At 42.2% G+C, this 17,268-nt stretch overlaps 1 protein-coding gene across 36 annotated transcripts in view; it reads right to left on the bottom strand.

Annotated features, from left to right (window-relative positions):
- Window positions 1-17,268, bottom strand: part of SPATA6L (spermatogenesis associated 6 like) — a 58,998-nt gene that overhangs the window by 3,062 nt on the left and 38,668 nt on the right. For 8 of the 36 annotated variants that reach the window (XR_012424748.1, XM_005581798.5, XM_065530600.2 and 5 more), the window contains 5 exons: window positions 15,775-15,877; window positions 12,193-12,227; window positions 11,255-11,442; window positions 4,404-4,497; window positions 3,219-3,325 (listed from right to left, as the gene is read on the bottom strand). Coding sequence is in view for 19 of the 36 variants with exons in the window: in XM_005581798.5 (XP_005581855.2) it covers window positions 3,236-3,325; window positions 4,404-4,497; window positions 11,255-11,442; window positions 12,193-12,227; window positions 15,775-15,877 (510 nt within the window). In the remaining 17 variants the exon portion in view is untranslated. The remainder of the gene's footprint in view (window positions 1-3,218; window positions 3,326-4,403; window positions 4,498-11,254; window positions 11,443-12,192; window positions 12,228-15,774; window positions 15,878-17,268) is intronic. The other 28 variants (XR_012424749.1, XR_012424742.1, XR_012424752.1 and 25 more) reach the window with 7 other exon arrangements.

The raw sequence follows: 17,268 nt of genomic DNA, 5'->3' as shown, positions 1-17,268 counted from the left end.
ACTTGACGTCTTTGTAAAATATCAGGATGATGACAGAGTATCTACCTCTTACTATTATTGTGAAGAGTTAGCACAGTCCTTGCTACATAGTAAATGTGCCAAAATAGGTGTTATTCAGTTGACCTGTTAAACATGTTCCAATCAACTATATTCTACTGAACAAATTTCCTTCCTTCCTTCCTTCCCTCCCTCCTTTCCTTCTCTGTTCTTTTCTTTCTTTTTCTTTCTCTCTTTCTTTTTTTTCTTTTTCTTTTCTTCCTCTTTCTTTCCTTCCTTCCTCCTTTCCTTTCCTTTCCTTCCTTTCTTTGCTTTCTTTGTGATGCAGTCTCACTCTGTAATTTGGCATTGCACACTGGGGGCCATGATGTCATGGCAATCATGCCTTCCAAGAGAACTAGGGATAATCTGATGGGTTTCTTTGTGGGAGGTTTTGTTTGGTTTTTTGGATGTTTGTTTTTTGTGTGGTAAAATTCACCAATTTTAAATATACAAGGGATACTCTGTTTATACCAAAACCACCAAGTCCCAAAAGATCCAGAAGTAGATGTATTCCAACCCCTTCAACCCATTTCTTTCACTCATTCCCTCCCTCTACCTGGTCAGATAATTTGACTCATTGTTTTTGGCTAAAGAATCCCTGACCTTTTTGTGGTAAGAATCTACTTTTTCATCTCCCTGGGATCTCGAGATCACTGGGGAGCCAGGACCTGGCAGTGAAACAGATATGGAGAAAGGGAGAGACAGGAATTGGTGCTGCCATTAGAAGAGAGTCCTCAAGAAAAGCCAGAACTGGGACACACCATGGGAGCCACTGGGTTGTGTGTGGGGGATGCCTCCTGCCTGGGGTCTGTCCTCCCAACCCACAGGAGTGGTTCTGGCTGTCCTGTTCAGTTATTTGATCTTGCCTGTTTGGATCTTTCCTGGACTCACTGAGATGGATGCTCAGCATCTTTCAGATAAACGCCCTGTTTGCTTAAGACTAGCCAGAGTCACTTGGGTTTTTTACAATCACTAAACCTTCACTAAAATGACCCTCCAGGATCCCAGCCTCTCCAGGAATCCATGACTCAAGAAGTGGTGTCAGGGAGGATGGTATGGAGACTTCCAGAGAAGGTCTTCTAAACTTATGTCAAACCACTGGGTGGGAATTCCTGTTATGTATGAAACCTATTTTCCAAGACAGAATTGACGTGTTTTTTTCTTTTCTTACTTTCTCTCTATCCCCCGACATCAGTGTCCACATATCAGCTGGTTCAAGGCTCTGTGTAACCTGATATTACCCATGTTGAAATTCAGCGTAATTTGGCATTTGATGATCATGTGGGCTATGTTCTGTATAACCACCTAAATAATGGCCTAGACAGCAATTACTTTGGTAACCAGAGAGTAAATGGCCCAGAATCCGTCCTTTAATCTAGCAAGCAGAACGTTCTAAGGCAGAAGCCTGCAGAATGGGCAGTTACTGAGCTGTCCTCCCCATTCCTCTGTGCTGAAGGTAGGGAGCCCTGGCCACCCCTAGGGCAAACCAACTTGTTCTGTAAAGCACGCGTGACCCTCAAACCAGACTTTCAGGAGCCTGACTACAGTGAAAACTTAGCAGGTTATCCCACACTCCTTTATTGTTTAGAAAGATGCATAATTATTCTGATCCTGCTGACATGAGGACTATACATTACAAAGCTATAGGATCCTAGTGGGAGCCTTCTGAAGGCAATGCCCACAAACTCTGCTTGGGTTCCAAAGGGCCCTCCTTCACACACCTGCTCTTTCTCTGCATGGATTTCCATGTATGATTACACTCAGCTTTGAAAATGCAATAGAATGTAGCAGTTAAGAGAATAAAGCTCCACCATTCACTAGCCATGTCACCTTGAGCAACGGACCTAACCTATGCCTCAGTTTCCCTAGCTGTAAGATGGAACTAATGATAGTACCTATCTCATCAGGTTGTCCTGAGAATTAGATATGAACTTGTTTAATACATGTGAAGTATGTGTACTAGTCTCAGCACTCAGGCCGCATGCCATAAGGAATAGCGATTATTATTCTGAGCTTGAATGGAAAAGAAAAGAAAAGAATATATGAGAAACTATGATGTCCCACAATGTGGCTATTTGCCACAGATCTGAATTCCAGAGTTTCCTTGTTACATGCATTCATAATAAATGCATATTCAACATGCATTTATAAAAACCCTTTACTGCAGCCAGGCGCAATGGCTCACGCCTGTAATCCCAGGACTTTGGGAGGCCAAGGCGGGCAGATCACCAGGTCAGGAGTTCGAGATCAGCCTGACCAACATGGTGAACCCCTGTCTCTACTAAAAATACAAAAATTAGCTGGGCGTGGTCATGTGCGCCTATAATCCCAGCTACTCAGGAGGCTGAGGCAGGAGAATCACTTGAACCCGGGAGGTGGAGGTTGCAGTGAACCAAGATCATGCCATTGTACTCTAGCCTGGGCAACAGGGCAAGACTCCATCTCAAAACAAAACAAAACTCTCTTTACTGAGCAGCAACCATTGTGGAGGGTCAGGTGATACAGGGACAGCAGCAGGGTGGAGATGGGAAGGCAGGTTCTTGTTCAGTGCACACACCTACTACATGTGTTTGAAAAGTTAAATGTGATTCCATTGTATGGCACTAAATACTGATTATAAAGCAGTGAGCAACAGAGACAGATTCTCTGATCTCATAAAGGTTTCATTCCAGTAGAACAGACAGATTTTAAACAATCAGCCCAGATAAAAATATAATAATAAATTGTGTTATAATTTATGAAGGAAAAATGCAGTGTGCTAAATGGTATGCATCACAGAGAGAGGGAGTGTCGTGTCGCAGAAAATCACGAGCCTGGAAGGACAAATAGAAGTTATCCAGGCAGAGTCAGGAAGACAAATTCCAGATGGAGAAAACAACATGTGCAAAGACCCCATGGCAGGAAAGAGCTCGTGTTGAAGGAGCTGAAAGAAGGCTGGAAGGTCCTTAGACAAAGGGTGATGTTGGGGGCAGGAGAGATGATTACAAAAGGCAAGAGAATTGGAAGACACATGCATTGCCGTTATCAGAGCTCCATTATACAGAGCAAGGGAAGAACATGGTTCTCAAGTCTCCTCCAAGTCTCCCGTCCTCCATACTTTCTAGTTACTTCATATTGATAGGAGAAAACTGAAATTCTTTTAGCAAACCAAGATAAGGAGAAGTATTTAAGCTGCTTACTTATATAAGACAGCAGCTTAAAAATATCTCTGTTCATGCAGTGGGTATTTCTTCAGAGGGCAGCTTGGTCTTTCAATGATATAATTTACTTCAGAGGTAGACTCTTCCTACAATAAAAACAAATCCAGCAATTATGTTACCCATAACATAATAGAGATGGATGATACCCAGAGGTATAGTTTTGCATGTAGGAGGTCTGTGCATCCAATTTATGCTGTTATATGGGGTTCACTATATACGTGTGTATGTAGAATCTTTCTTTTTTTTGTAGAGACGAGGTCTCATTATGTTGCCAGGCTGGTCTTGAACCTCCTGGCCTCAAGAGATTCTCTCTCCTCAGCCTCCCAAAGTACTAGGATTATAGATTTAAGCCCCAAACCAGGCCTTTGTTTACATTTTAAAGAGAGTCCTTGCCCGAAAAGGTTAGGAATTAAAGCAAAGCCTATGACTTTGCAGAAAAGAAGTAAAGTAGTTCAGTACCCTCATGGTTAGGGCAAACAACATTTATTTTTAAGCATCATCCTGCAAATCTAGCATATGCCAGTATTTAATAAGTCAAGATGACTAATTCAAATACATGGCATCATTAAAGTCAGCCACTGGGGGCACTGTTATCCTTTATTTGAATTCTTTGGAGCTGGTAAACGGCCATTTAGCTGTGTGTCTGAAGCAGTGACAAAGTACTGGGAATACCTACCAATGGATCAGAAGCACTCCCCATACCCCTGTAAAAGTCATACAGCCAAAAACCACCTTATTAAATTTTAGAACAACTTTCTTCCATGTTGTGGCCTTACATAGCTCAAACACAACTGTATTCTTCACTGGATTGGGATTCATGTGTGCAGGGGAAAGGAATGCTCTGTGGGCCAGTTAGCCTGCTTTCTCTTAGTCCTTTGAAAGGACCTCCACTTGATGAGTGCCATGCACCAAATTAGCTGCTACTCCTCCGTTGCATCCAAGTCCCACTGTCTCATCCTCAGGAAGCCAGCCCTGACTCTCAGCCATGTCAAATACCCGCCACCATTCACTCTCAGGACAACAGGTAATCTCCTTGGTAAGCCTCACAATTTTTCACTTATTTCTGTGGTTATTTGATTAATGTCTGTCTCCCTGACTAGACTATAGGTCCCTGTTCCCATATTATTTAGTGAGCAAAGATTTAGTTTTATAAGAAAGTCTAACCTTATTTTGGTGCTGCTGTGCTCTGTGGGATGTCAGAAGACTGCATACCCTCTCATGGATATTCTTCCAAGTGGACTGAGAACCAGGATGGAACCTGCTCAACAGATGGAACAGGGTGGAATATTAAGCAGCTACTAAAAACGACACTTAAATAAAGCACATGACAATATGGATTGATATTTAAAACTTAATCATAATAAAAAATAGCAGCATGCAAAATGGTAAACATAGTGTGATTTCAATGTCTTTCTTAAACCTACCCATAGGAAAAGCACTGGGGAATAAAAACTGCTCAGATGTTAAGAATTTTTGGCCAGGCGCAGTGGCTCACGCCTGTAATCCCAGCACTTTGGGAGGCCGAGGCGGGCGGATCACAAGGCCAGGAGACCATCCCGGCTAACATGGTGAAACCCTGTCTCTACTAAAAATACAAAAAATTAGCCGGGTGTGGTGGCGGGCACCTGTAGTCCCAGCTCCTCAGGAGGCTGAGGCACGACAATGGCATGAACCCGGGAGGTGGAGCTTGCAGTGAGCCAAGATCGTGCCACTGCACTCCAGCCTGGGGGACAGAGCGAGACTCCGTCTCAAAAAAAAAAAAAAAAAAAAGAATTTTTCGTGTTTCTATGTGTGGCTATGAGTGATTCTTTTCTTCTTTGTACTTTCCTGTGTTTTTCAGATATTTCTCTCATGAACAAACCCTACTTTTACATTTAAAATTTTAATATAAAAACTTTTAATATGAAAATTAAATCCAAAAAATTTTAATATAAAATTTAATCCCAGTGGTTGTTTTAGGGAGAGATTATCACCCAGGCTAATGTACAGTGGCATGATCATAGCTCACTGCAGCCTTGAATTCTTGGACTCAAGCAATCCTCCAACTTCAGCCTCCCAGAGGATCAACTAGGTACATGTTGCCATGCCTGGCTATTTTTTTTTCTTTAAGAGATAGGGTCTTGTTACCCAGGCTGGTCTCGAACTCCTGGGTTCAAGGGATCCTCCCACCTCAATCTTCCAATGCTGGTACTACAGGTATGCACCACCATGCGGAGCTAACTTTTAAGTATTTTGTAGAGACAGGGTCTCCCTGTGCTGTCCAGGCTGGTCTCAAACTCCTGTACTCAAGTGATCCTCCTGCCTCAGCCTCCCAAAGTGCTGGGATTACAGGTGTGAGCCACTACACCCAGCCTCCAATCCTGGTTGTTTCCTACCACCAGGACTTTATCTCATATCTCATTTACTTTAGGCCACCCAGACTCCAAACTGAACCATAGGTTTGATAGTCTCTTTCAGTTCCCCAAACATAGAGCATTTTCTACCTTCCATAGGCATTTGGCAACACTGTTCCCTCTTCTACCTCCCAACCCTGCTCACTACTCTTATTAACTCCTACCCACCCTTCAGAGCTCAGTTCAATTGTTCAGTTCTCAGCAAAGTCCTTTCTGAGCCCTCTCCTGCAGAGGAGGTCAGCTTCTCTGTTATACGCACTTGCAGTTTCATTTATCTATACCTCATTAATACCATTTGCACCAGTGGACATTTTGTCATTATTTGGTTAATGGCGGTCTTTACTCCTAGAGTGAAATTGAGACTGAGACTCTTTGCTTAATAGCTCATCCCAGGGCAGAGTAGGAACTGAATAGCACAGTAAGTAGTTAATAAATATTTATTGAGTGATTGAATTCATTCTCTCATTCATTCATTCATTCATTCATTCATACATCCATTCATATTCAGGAGGCAGATGGTTACCAAATCCTAAAGTCTGAGGTATATAACTAATCTAAAAGTGTACATAGCAATTTGATAATGAAAGGCACAGATACGGTTTTCTAAAAATACCCAAAGAATTATAGCCACTTGGGGCCAGGCGCAGTGGCTCACACCTATAATCCCAGCACTTTGGAAGGCTGAGATGAGTGGATCACTTGAGGCCAAGAGCTCCAGACCAGCCTGGCTAACATGGTGAAACTCCATCTCTACTAAAAATATAAAAAATTAGCCAGGTGTGGTGGTGGTACATATGTAGTCCCAGATACTGGGAGGCTGAGGCATGAGAATTGCTTAAATCCAGGAGGTGGAGGTTGCAGTGAGCCGAGATGGCACCACTGTACTCCAGCCTAGGCAACATAGCAAGACTCTATCTCAAAAAAAAGAAAAGAAAATGGTTCTCTTTAATTAATGTGCAGTACACACTGGAAATGACAGGAACATCTGGAAATCCAGTTGTTACTATGGCTACCATATGAATGACCACCCTGTGCAGTTGCCCCTCTGCTTGGCTGGTTCCGGCCCACATCCGGGCCTCCATTCCAGCTCTCTCTGTGACAAGCATGTCCCGCTGGTTTTTCCAGGGAGACAAGACCAAGAGTATGAATGGATCTACACAAATCCATTGCCGACCCAAGAAAACAACTCATAGCAAATGGAAGCACCACCTAAAGCACTGCCCATGTCACTACAAACATTATTTCTATGCTTCTGTAAGAATTTTTTTTTTTTTTTTTTGACCCAGAGTCTCATTCTGTCACCCAGGCTGGACTACAGTGGCGTTACCTTGGCTCATTGCAACCTCTGCCTCCCAGATTCAAGCAATTCTCCTGCCTCAGCCTCCCAAGTAGCTGAGACTACAGGCATATGCCACCACGCCCAACGAATTTTTGTACTTTTCGTAGAGACAGGGTTTGGCCACGTTGGCCAGGCTGGTCTTCAATTCCTGATCTCAAGTGATCCACCCACCTCGCTTCCCAAAATGCGGGGATTACAGGCATGAGCCACCGCGCCTGGCCCTTCTCTAAGAATGTTCAAGAGGAAGGAATAGAAATATGTTGAAGCTATAAATGAAGCTAGCATTTAAAAACAGCCACCAGCTGGATACTGTAAATGTTTTTTCATAGATCTAGAGTAACCAGTACCAAAGCGACTCCTGTATTTGTTACCATTATCGTTACATGCAATTTATTTTTTTTACATTTGAAGATCTCAGAGAATGATGAGTCAACAGATGGGAGCAATGCTATGCCTTTACTAGAGCCCTCTCCATGGGATCTACCTTCTCCTTTAGTAACATGCAGAGAGAGGGTGTGCTGAAGGGGCATGACACTATTCAGATGGTGGATACAGGGAACAGGCTTGGCAGTGTTTCTCCCTCCTTTAGTACTCCCATTGTTCACTCTGATAAAGTGTTTTCTACTTCGTCCATCAAAACCTTGGGCTGACTCTCACTCCAAAATTTGTCTCCCAACTCATCCCTAAGACATTGATCCTTACTGACTTCAGTATTAAGTTAGCAGAAACACAACAGGTATTCTCATGCACCCTTGTGAACTGGGCACAGAGAAAGAGTGGTCCTGATAACGCTGGTGTGAAAAGAACACTGAGTGAGTGGAGACACAGTGCTGGCAACCCCCAGGGTCCCAGGAATCTGCCCTGGTGATCACTCTAAAGCCAACGGGCAATGTGTTCTGCAAGGACATGAAGGGCATATCCCTCGTTCAAAAGAACTGTTTTTAAAATATTATCTTCAGAGCCACTTCTCTAGTGTTAAGGTGACCAGCTGTCTTGGTTTAACTGGGACTCAGGGGGACTCAGGGGTTTCCCAGAATGCAAACTTTTGGTACTAAAACCAGGACAGCTATGGGCAAACTGGATGGCCTTTCTGTGGCTGTGTTATTCTTTGTCACTGATAATCATGGCCTTATTTACAAACTCATAGTCCAACTAAGTCCCAAGCTACCAGTTTAGAGAGACTTTGGGCACAAAGAATTTGCTGCCTCATCAGAGATGGCCAGTAAAACTCTGGTCTGCAGCTGAGACTCATCTTTCTAAAGTCACTTGTGCCAACTCCTGTGACTAATATCACAGAGCTCCTCACTCCTTCCAAGCAAAGCCCAAACTCCTTAGGTCAAGCAACAAAGGTCCCCCTCAAACCTTTGAGTACTGGCACCAACTTTCTCCAAACTTCTTAACTGCTGGAAGCTGACAGTGCCCCTGCCTCCCACCTCCCATCACTCACCTCCATGAACCCCATCATAATCCAATCTTCTCCCCTCACCGCCACATGAAAGCATCACCTCCTCCATTAAAACACTCCAAAAGTTCCACCCTTTTTCTTTATACTCCAGTAACTTTTGTTCCACACTATTCACAAAGTTCTGCTTTGTAGAAAGCTCTTCACATGCTTCTTTTTTATTATTATTATTATTTTTTATATCCTCTACTAGGTTGCAAGTTTTCAGAGATCAGGAGAAATGTCTTAAATGTCAGTGTTCCCATTCCAGGCCTAGCAGATTGAGTATCAATCCTACTTTCCTCTTAACCACAGATTTCATGCACTCCCCGCCCACACACTCAATTCCAATCCTAGTTGATTTTGACTCAGTAAACAAGAGGCAATTCTTCTGTTGGCCAGAGTTGAGAATTGCTGGCCTGCTGCATAAAGACGCTCAGGAAAGGCTGGCTGAATGAATGCATAAACTATCTAACATGTATTTAAAGAGAAAAGACGCCTTCTCAGATCTCTCTCCTGATGGAATTGATTTCCTCCCACTCTGTCTTTCCCCTGCATTTGGATTGTACTTCTGTTAAGTGTTAAGTGCCTACCACAGTCTATCTCATATTCAGTGACATGGTGTATGCCTGCCTTCCTGTCTAGTATGTGAGCCAGTGGAAAGCAGAGATGTGTCATGATGGTGTCCATTGTCCACAACAGTTACCCAATAACAGCATGCTCAATACAGTCTCTCAGAAAAGCTTGCAGTACTGATTTTAAGGAGTTTGGGAGGTGTTATAGATAGAAAGCACAGGGACAAAAAAAAACCACGGGTTTTCCCCAGTTCTGGCAGCTGAGAAGCACTTTGTGGCTGTATGCAGATGGATCTTTGATCATCACATCCATTTTAAAGATGAGGAAACTGAGGTTTAAAAGGTTGAAGCTGAGCACGGTGGCTCATGCCAGTACCCAGCACTTTGGGAGGCCAAGACAATTGCTTGAGCCCAGGAGTTTGAGAAGAGCCTGGGCAACACAGTGAGATCCCATCTCTACAAAAATAAAAGTACGAAAATCAGCCAGGCATGGTGGTGCGCACCTGTAGTCCCAGCTACTCAGGAGGCTGAGGCAGGAGGATTGCTTGGGTTGGGGAAGTCAAGGCTGCAGTGAGCTGTGATTGTGCCACTGCACTCCACCTGGGTGACAAAGCAAGACCCGATCTCAAAAAAAGAAATTAATTAATTAAAAAAATTAGGTCAAGTAGCTGTGTGAAATCACCCAGCACTTAGAGACACATGAGCGCTAGAGCCCATGTCTCCTGACCACTGCCAATTGAAAGTTCTTTCCACTCTTCATTTAAAATCAATCCTTTACAAGTCTTTAAATCCAGGATAACCTCCTGTGCTTTGCCAGTCTGCTGAATTCCAGGCTGGTGGCAAAAGCATAAGACAGGAGGGGACAGAGGCCAGGCACAGAGAGGTATAAGTGTGTCTCTGACCACCTGTCTCTGTGTGCCAGAGCCAGTTTTTTTGTTTGTTTGTTTTAAACGGAATTTTGTTCTTGTTGCCCAGGCTGGAGTGCAATGGCACGATCTCGGCTCACCACAACCTCCGCCTCCCGGGTTCAAGCAATTCTCCTGCCTTACCCTCCCGAGTAGCTGGGATTACAGGCATATGCCACCACGCCTGGCTAATTTTGTATTTTTAGTAGAGACAGGGTTTCTCCATGTTGGTTAGGCTGGTCTCAAACTCCTGACCTCAGGTGATCCACCCGCCTTGGCCTCCCAAAGTGCTGGGATTACAGGCATAAGCCATCGCACCCAGCCCAGAGCCAGTTTTTTTTTAATCTATGTTGTATTGTTTTCCTCTAATAAAGTAACTAATCAAAAGCTCGCCATATATTAATGGATTTTATTAAAATATGTGATCTGGCTTCCTTAAATCCATGATTTAACATTTGAATATACAGTTATTTTGTCATTTCTGAAAAACGCTAAGAATAGACAGCCATTTTCTTAGTCTACCTCGAAGTTAATATAATTCCTGTAAAAATTTCAGGGCCACTGTGGTTCTGGGATATATTTACTCTGAGTCCCTTGTGAGCAATTGTGTTATTCTGGTATGCACAGTTTGCTTCTTATTCTCATCACTAATAATGCAGAGAAAAGCAGATTGGCATATCCTTCATTCAAAATAACAATCTTATAAATATTATTGTCAGTGCCACTTCCCTGAACTTCAAGTAACCAACTGTCCTGGTTTGCCTAAGACTCAAGGGTTTCCCAGAATGCAGGACTTTCAGGGCTAAAATCAGGCAGACTCAAGCAAACCAATGGTTACTTACCCTACTAGAGTGTGCCATTTGGCAAATAAAGGTTTCTGTTCTTACTCTCTGGCCTGCTCTCCAGACATATGCAAATATAATTTTATTATTTTTGAAAATAATGTAAACAAAGAAACCATGTCTAGAAAAAGAATATACGCCCATATGTTAACATTTGTCTTTGGGTGGTAGGACTATGGGTAATTTTTTTCCCCTTTTTTTTCTGTCATTTTCAAACTTTCTGTAGTGAACATTTCTATACTGGTAAAATAAAAAGGTTTAGTTTTTAAATGTATGACAAATAAAAATGGGTAGATAAATAGTACCTATGTCAAAGTTAGTTGTCTATTCCATTCACAGCAAATATTCTGAGATATGCCTCTGGCTTTTGGGTAGATTTTAAAAGAAATAATCATTTTTTCATATCAAGGTGTCACCAGCTGAATATTCCTAAGAAAGGAAGCTGATGAAATGACCCAGCTTTACCCCTGCCAGGCCACAATGCACTCTTCAGGCAAACAGATGGGTGCTTGACACTGACCTTTCTCTGAGAAGGGGCTGATCCAAGGGTCCGAGAGAGCTGGAATGCTGGGAGGTGGCAAATGAAGCTTTCCGGTGGAAATCGGCATCACCTTGTTTACTGGACGAGGACTTTCCAAACTGATTTGAATCTAAACGTGATGATGAGTCACTCCTTAAAATAATCCGTTCATCTGGCTCTCTGATAACCTGAGTGAATGCGCATTATTTAATTGTAATTTTGCTTCTGTTTGCTTAATTTAGAGCTGGGGGTGGGGTTGAACAAGGAAGACAACTAGGGCTAAGATGACAGAACATTTGCGCCAGGGATCTCCCGCAAATAGAAGAGGATCTGGAGAAGCGAAGACTAGTGACAAAATGCTCAGGAGTTAAGACTGATAAAAATAACCAAAAGTCTGTATGTTTGGGATATATTAACAAACCAAAATAAACTCACGCTGTAAACTTTGATTTCTGAGGACTAGGGATTATTGATCTGGGAAAAATATAACTTTAACAAAATATTTAAGTGCTATGGCATAAGAAGCATAGTATATTCCATTTTCTCTGCATAAATCTATTCTCATGTTGTTACACAGAAGTTTGAGCCTTCACTTTGACAAACCAATCAAACTTCAAGAACAAATGATTTACCACCTCTATGTATAAAATTATTTGCTTGGAGAAAAAGCAATAAAAATCACTACCAATAAAGTAGGTATTGGGTCTACATACACCCTCCGTGGTGATTCATCCTACTTATATGAGGGGCACAAACCAGCTAACCCCAAAGCAAAGTATAACATGGAGTCTGGGCACATCTTCAAACAAACACTAAACTACAGCAATTCCACCTAAGCAGACTAACTAGAAATATCCACCACTGATTGGAAAAAGCACAATAATTGACATAAGATAGCTGGAAGTAAATCATTTTACAAATTCTATTTCTAAAATTACCTTTACGTTAGCTGCAAGGCTGTCAAGAGAAGAAGCTAGAAGAAAGAGGAACAGGTGTTTCAATGACTCATTATTACCATTTAGCTTTAAAACTGCCATTATATTTATTCTACAGCGGTACAAAAATTTTAGACAATGAATGAATTATTTAAAAACTTAAATGCTCCCTTGTAAGTTACACTACCACTTTTAAGTCTCCCTTAAGCCACTTCAATTCTCTGGGTCGTGGGGTTTTTTTGTTTTGTTTTTGTCTTTTTGAGGTTAACAATGAGGTTTTCTGGGTTTTTTGTTTGTTTGTTTTTTGGGTTTTTGTTTTTGTTTTTTTTTTTGAGATGGAGTCTCACACTGTCGCCCAGGATGGAGTGCAATGGCACGATCTCAGCTCACTGCAACTTCCGCCTCCCGGGTTCAAGCGATTCTCCTGCCTCAGCCTCCAGACTAGCTGGGATTACAGGTGCCCACCACTACGCCCAGCTAAATTTTTGTATTTTTAGTAGAGATGGGGTTTTGCTATGTTGGCCAGGCTGATCTCGAACTCCTGACCTCAGGTGATCCACCCACCTTGGCCTCCCAAAGTGCTGGGATTACAGGTGTGAGCCTCTGGACGATTTGTCTTCAATGACAGCACGTATGGAAGAGGGAAGGGTAAAGCAAGTCTAAAGTGAATGAGTAAGTTCAATAACCCTTAAGCAGCCTGAAAAACTCGTATTTGAGTAGGTGCCCAGAACCTAAAAAAAAGTACTATGTGTCTAACATAAAATTTGTAAACTGTCTCCTCTGACATTTTCTTTGGTTTTCATGGAATCCTATTTATGCAGGAGCTCTTGAATATATTTGTCCAAGGTAGACACAAATGTTAAATTGAGACAACAAATACGTAAAAGCTTGGAGAAATACAGAACATAGCAAAAATGGAAATCACTATCATGACTGTAAATGATCATGATAGGTAAGTAGACCTAATGCCGAAGTATGGCAAGGATGACTAGGAAATGAGGTAATAAAGACACAGAGAAAGTGAAGACTAGGTTGGATTTTTCCAGGTTGATTAAAAAATGTTTTTAAAATTAGTATTTGTAAGACAATGCTAAGGTCACCATGGCTTCCCCCAGTGTGACCGGGGCTCAGGCAATGACAAAGGACTTTTTCTGGACTACTGATCCCCCTCCCCATGTCACTGGTAGATATAAAAAGAGATTTTTAAAGCCAGACCATTTTCATATCCTTTAGGCATATAGATATGTAGGTACCACTTTGTCCCAGGAGCTCTCTTTGCACCCACCCCCAGCTGGGCAGGGAGTCAGCAATGCTAATGCCCTTTCAGCTATAGCCACAAACCTGCCCTGTGGCCTCATAACCTCCTTCTCATAACCCCCTTCTCATAACCTCCTTCCAGTGTGGCCTCATAACCTGTGGCCTCATAACCTCCTTCCTCCTGTGGCCTCATAACCCTGTGGCCTCAGAAACTCCTACCTACTGGTTTTGAGCCCTTCCTTTCACAGGGGGGCTCGCCTTCATTCCCTTGCTTCTCAAAGTGCAGTCCCTGGACCAGTAGCATTCATATCACCTGGAAGCCTGTTAGAAAAGGAGAAACCTAAGCTCCACCCCAGCCCTAATGAATCAGAATCTGCAGTTTAACAAGAGCCCCAGGTGATTCAAATGCACATTCAAGTTTGAGAAGCACTGCTGTGTTCTACCTTAGGCCTGGATGAATGAGCTGACAGGTGACCTAAGCAAAGTTCTGGCTTGAAAGCTACAGGGATTCCAAGGATCTGAGGCCAGAGGTCTGAATGTCTTCTCTAAATGTAGGTATGCCAAAAACCTGGTGTGTGACCTTTACACACATTGTAACCTCTCTGGAACCTTAGTTCTCCACCTGCGAGGATTAAGAAAAGACAAAGGCCGAGACCAATGTGATGTGTGAGTCCCATCATAATAGAGCCTGCATTAAACCCAACTTGTCCGCCCCAGGAAAGGACATTTGCTGTTGCGTGATTTCACTGCAGTAGAGAAGACAATGCTGCTTTATAAGCTACCCGGGTGACTTTCAATTCAAAGAACTTAAATTAAATGTCAGATGTGATGAAGCACATTCTGCTTCAAACCCGGTACTCTGTCCTTGGCCAGCTGCTGTCAAAGAGCTACCACAGTCTAAGAACACTGGCTTAAGTTACCATAAGAGGCTTAAAAGTAGACCCTTAAAAGTGTAAACCTTTAAGCCTAAGATAAAGAACTCTACTGTCAGGGATGGCAATAGATGGAAAGTTCAGTGCTACCAGCAGGCAAGAGAATGGACCACCACCATTCCTTTCCAGCCTAAGAATTTTGATTAATTTCAGGAATGACTGATCTTCACCAACACGACCTTCACTAACGACATGATTCATGGATTTCAGTCAAAAGCCTACAAGGAATTCCTTAACCCAGTGACTCTTAATGTGTGGTCCAGGGATCTCCCCCAAGGGTCCCCAAGACCTTTCAGGAAATCTGCAAGGTCAAACTGTTTTCATAGTAATACTAAGACATGATTTGCCTCTTTCATTCCCATTCTCTCACCACTGCACAATGGAGTTTTCCAAAAGCCACAATGATGTTATGACATCATCATGATGATGATGGCTAATGGAATAGAAATACTAGTCTATTCTTTTTTTTTTTTTTTTTTTTTTTGAGACTGAGTTTCACTCTTGTTGTTTAGGCTGGAGTGCAATGGCACAATCTCGGCTCACCACAACCTCTGCCTCCCATGTTCAAGCAATTCTCCTGCCTCAGCCTCCCGAGTAGCTGGGATTACAGGCATGCACCACCATGCCTGGCTAATTTTGTAATTTTAGTAGAGATGGGGTTCCTCCATGTTGGTCAGGTTAGTCTCAAATTCCCAACCTCGGGTAATCTGCCTGCCTCAGCCTCCCAAAGTGCTGGGATTACAGGCGTGAGTCATTGCACCTGGCCGTAGTCTATTCTTATATTTTAAAAATGTATCAGTTTTAATTTCTAACATGCTAACTACTGATGTTATCCACATCAAGAAAAGCTCTCTGGGCTCCTCAATAATATTAAGAATGCAAAAGGGCCTGAAATCTAAAGGTTTAAAAATACCCTGCCTTCATCTAACTGCTTCAGATAGAGTTGGCTTCCCACCTTACTGACATGAAATCTTGTAAAGCAAATGTTACATCTCCTGATCACCATCAATCTCCTGTTTTTTCCCATCCAGAAAAATGGAAAGCCTTATTTGTTAGGCATCAATGGTGACTTTGCAAAGGGTTCACAGCAGGACAAGTTGCACTCTGCTTTCCCAGCCCAGCCAGGGAACAGCCAGGGAACAACTGCAACCACAGCACACTCAGCACGCTGCTCAGAACGGTCCCCTTCAATGACGAGGGGAACTCTCAGACAGAAGCTTCTCAGCTGACTCTGCTTCGTGGGACCACTGCCCTGGAAATTCCACAGCTGGAGAGGACTTGAGAATTAGGCCCACAGTTCCGAACATAACCTGTGATTCCTCAGAATGAAAGAGTATACACAGGACACATTTGTTGCCACAGGGAAATGTACAGGAGTAACAAGAAACTCAAGTACCTCTTCTCATTGGAAACGGAAAGTCTGAAAACTTAGATTTTCTTCTACACCTCCTCAAATGATGCTCTGAAATATTCTCACCAAAGGGCTTTGCACTGTCCACCTGAAAGTAAAGGAAAGAAATAAGACTAGAATCCACTATAGCTTCTAGTACCCTCCCCTCATCACTGGTAATGCCTGTCTCCCCCTCAATCACTGATTACACAGGTTGGAAAAAGAAGGCTGGAAAACCAGAAAAGAAGGCTAGATCACAGTCTCCAAGTTTGCTACATGTTACACCTAAAAGGAGAAACTCTCTGTCCTTCATTGAGGCTAGAACATGAGGACATAGGCTAAACATTAGCATAAGGAACTAAAGTTAGACACAAATTACATTCCAACAACTGGTAAGGATACAGCACAGAAAGAGGGCAAGTGAAGCTTTATTTCACAATCTCTTAAAATAGGACAATATTTCACATTCCTTAAACAGTGTGAGTAGTGGTGGCCTAAGTGGGGTCCTCACTGACAGCAAGGGATTCCCACAAGATGACATTTCTACTTTCCACATTCCTCTCTGGTCCAAGTGTCTACATTTTTGAAAAAAAGAATAATGGTAGCTAGGCTGGGTGCAGGGGCTCACGCTTGTAATCCTACCACTTTGGGAGGCCAAGGAGGGAGGATCACCTGAGGTCAGGAGTTCGAGACCACCTTGACCAACATGGAGAAACCTCATCTCTACTAAAAATACAAAAATCAGCTGGGCGTGGTGGCACATGCCTGTAAACTCAGCTACTTGGGAGGCCGAGGCAGGAGAATCGCTTGAACCTGGGAGGCGGAGGTTGCGATGCCCCGAGATCACGACATTGCACTCCAGCCTGGGCAACAAGAGTGAAACTCCATCTCAAAAAAATAATAATAATAAATAATAATAATAGCAACTATATTATTTTATCTATGGTGACTGACCATATTTTCCTAAGGAAAAATTGGGTAACATGATCTGCAAACAGGTCAAAACACGTGAACTAGGGACTCTTCCAAATATCTACAATATAGAGGTGCTGAATTTTTTTTATTTCTGTTTTTTAAAATTTTAATAAGGCAGGTTATAATGTTACTTTTCATTTTACTTTAATATATTGACTTGAATTTATAGTCTTTATAACATCAGGTTTTCTAAATTTTAATGCTTCTACTTAAGGAAACATATCATCAGAAAATCTGACTAAATAAAAAAATTAAATATGTCAAATCACTGATAAAAGACTTTGGCGCATAGGAAAAACTATATAAGAATTTGTTAAATAAAATAAGTATCAAACAAGTTTTAATCCCCTAAGAAATCTACCAAGATTTTAAGATTACTTAGTTCATAATGGCATGGACTAAAGTTGTATTTTACAATAATTTATATCAAATGAAGTAAATCAGATATATATTCAACAAAATGAAATAAATGAACTCAATTCGATATTTTTATGGCCCCATGTTTAAAGATTGGTCGTTAGATTT

The sequence above is a fragment of the Macaca fascicularis genome, chromosome 15, assembly GCF_037993035.2.
Source record: "Macaca fascicularis isolate 582-1 chromosome 15, T2T-MFA8v1.1".
NCBI classification, from domain to species: domain Eukaryota; kingdom Metazoa; phylum Chordata; class Mammalia; order Primates; family Cercopithecidae; genus Macaca; species Macaca fascicularis.
The sequence above is the reverse complement of the archived record's forward strand: the minus strand, read 5'-3'. Positions and strand labels throughout refer to the sequence as shown.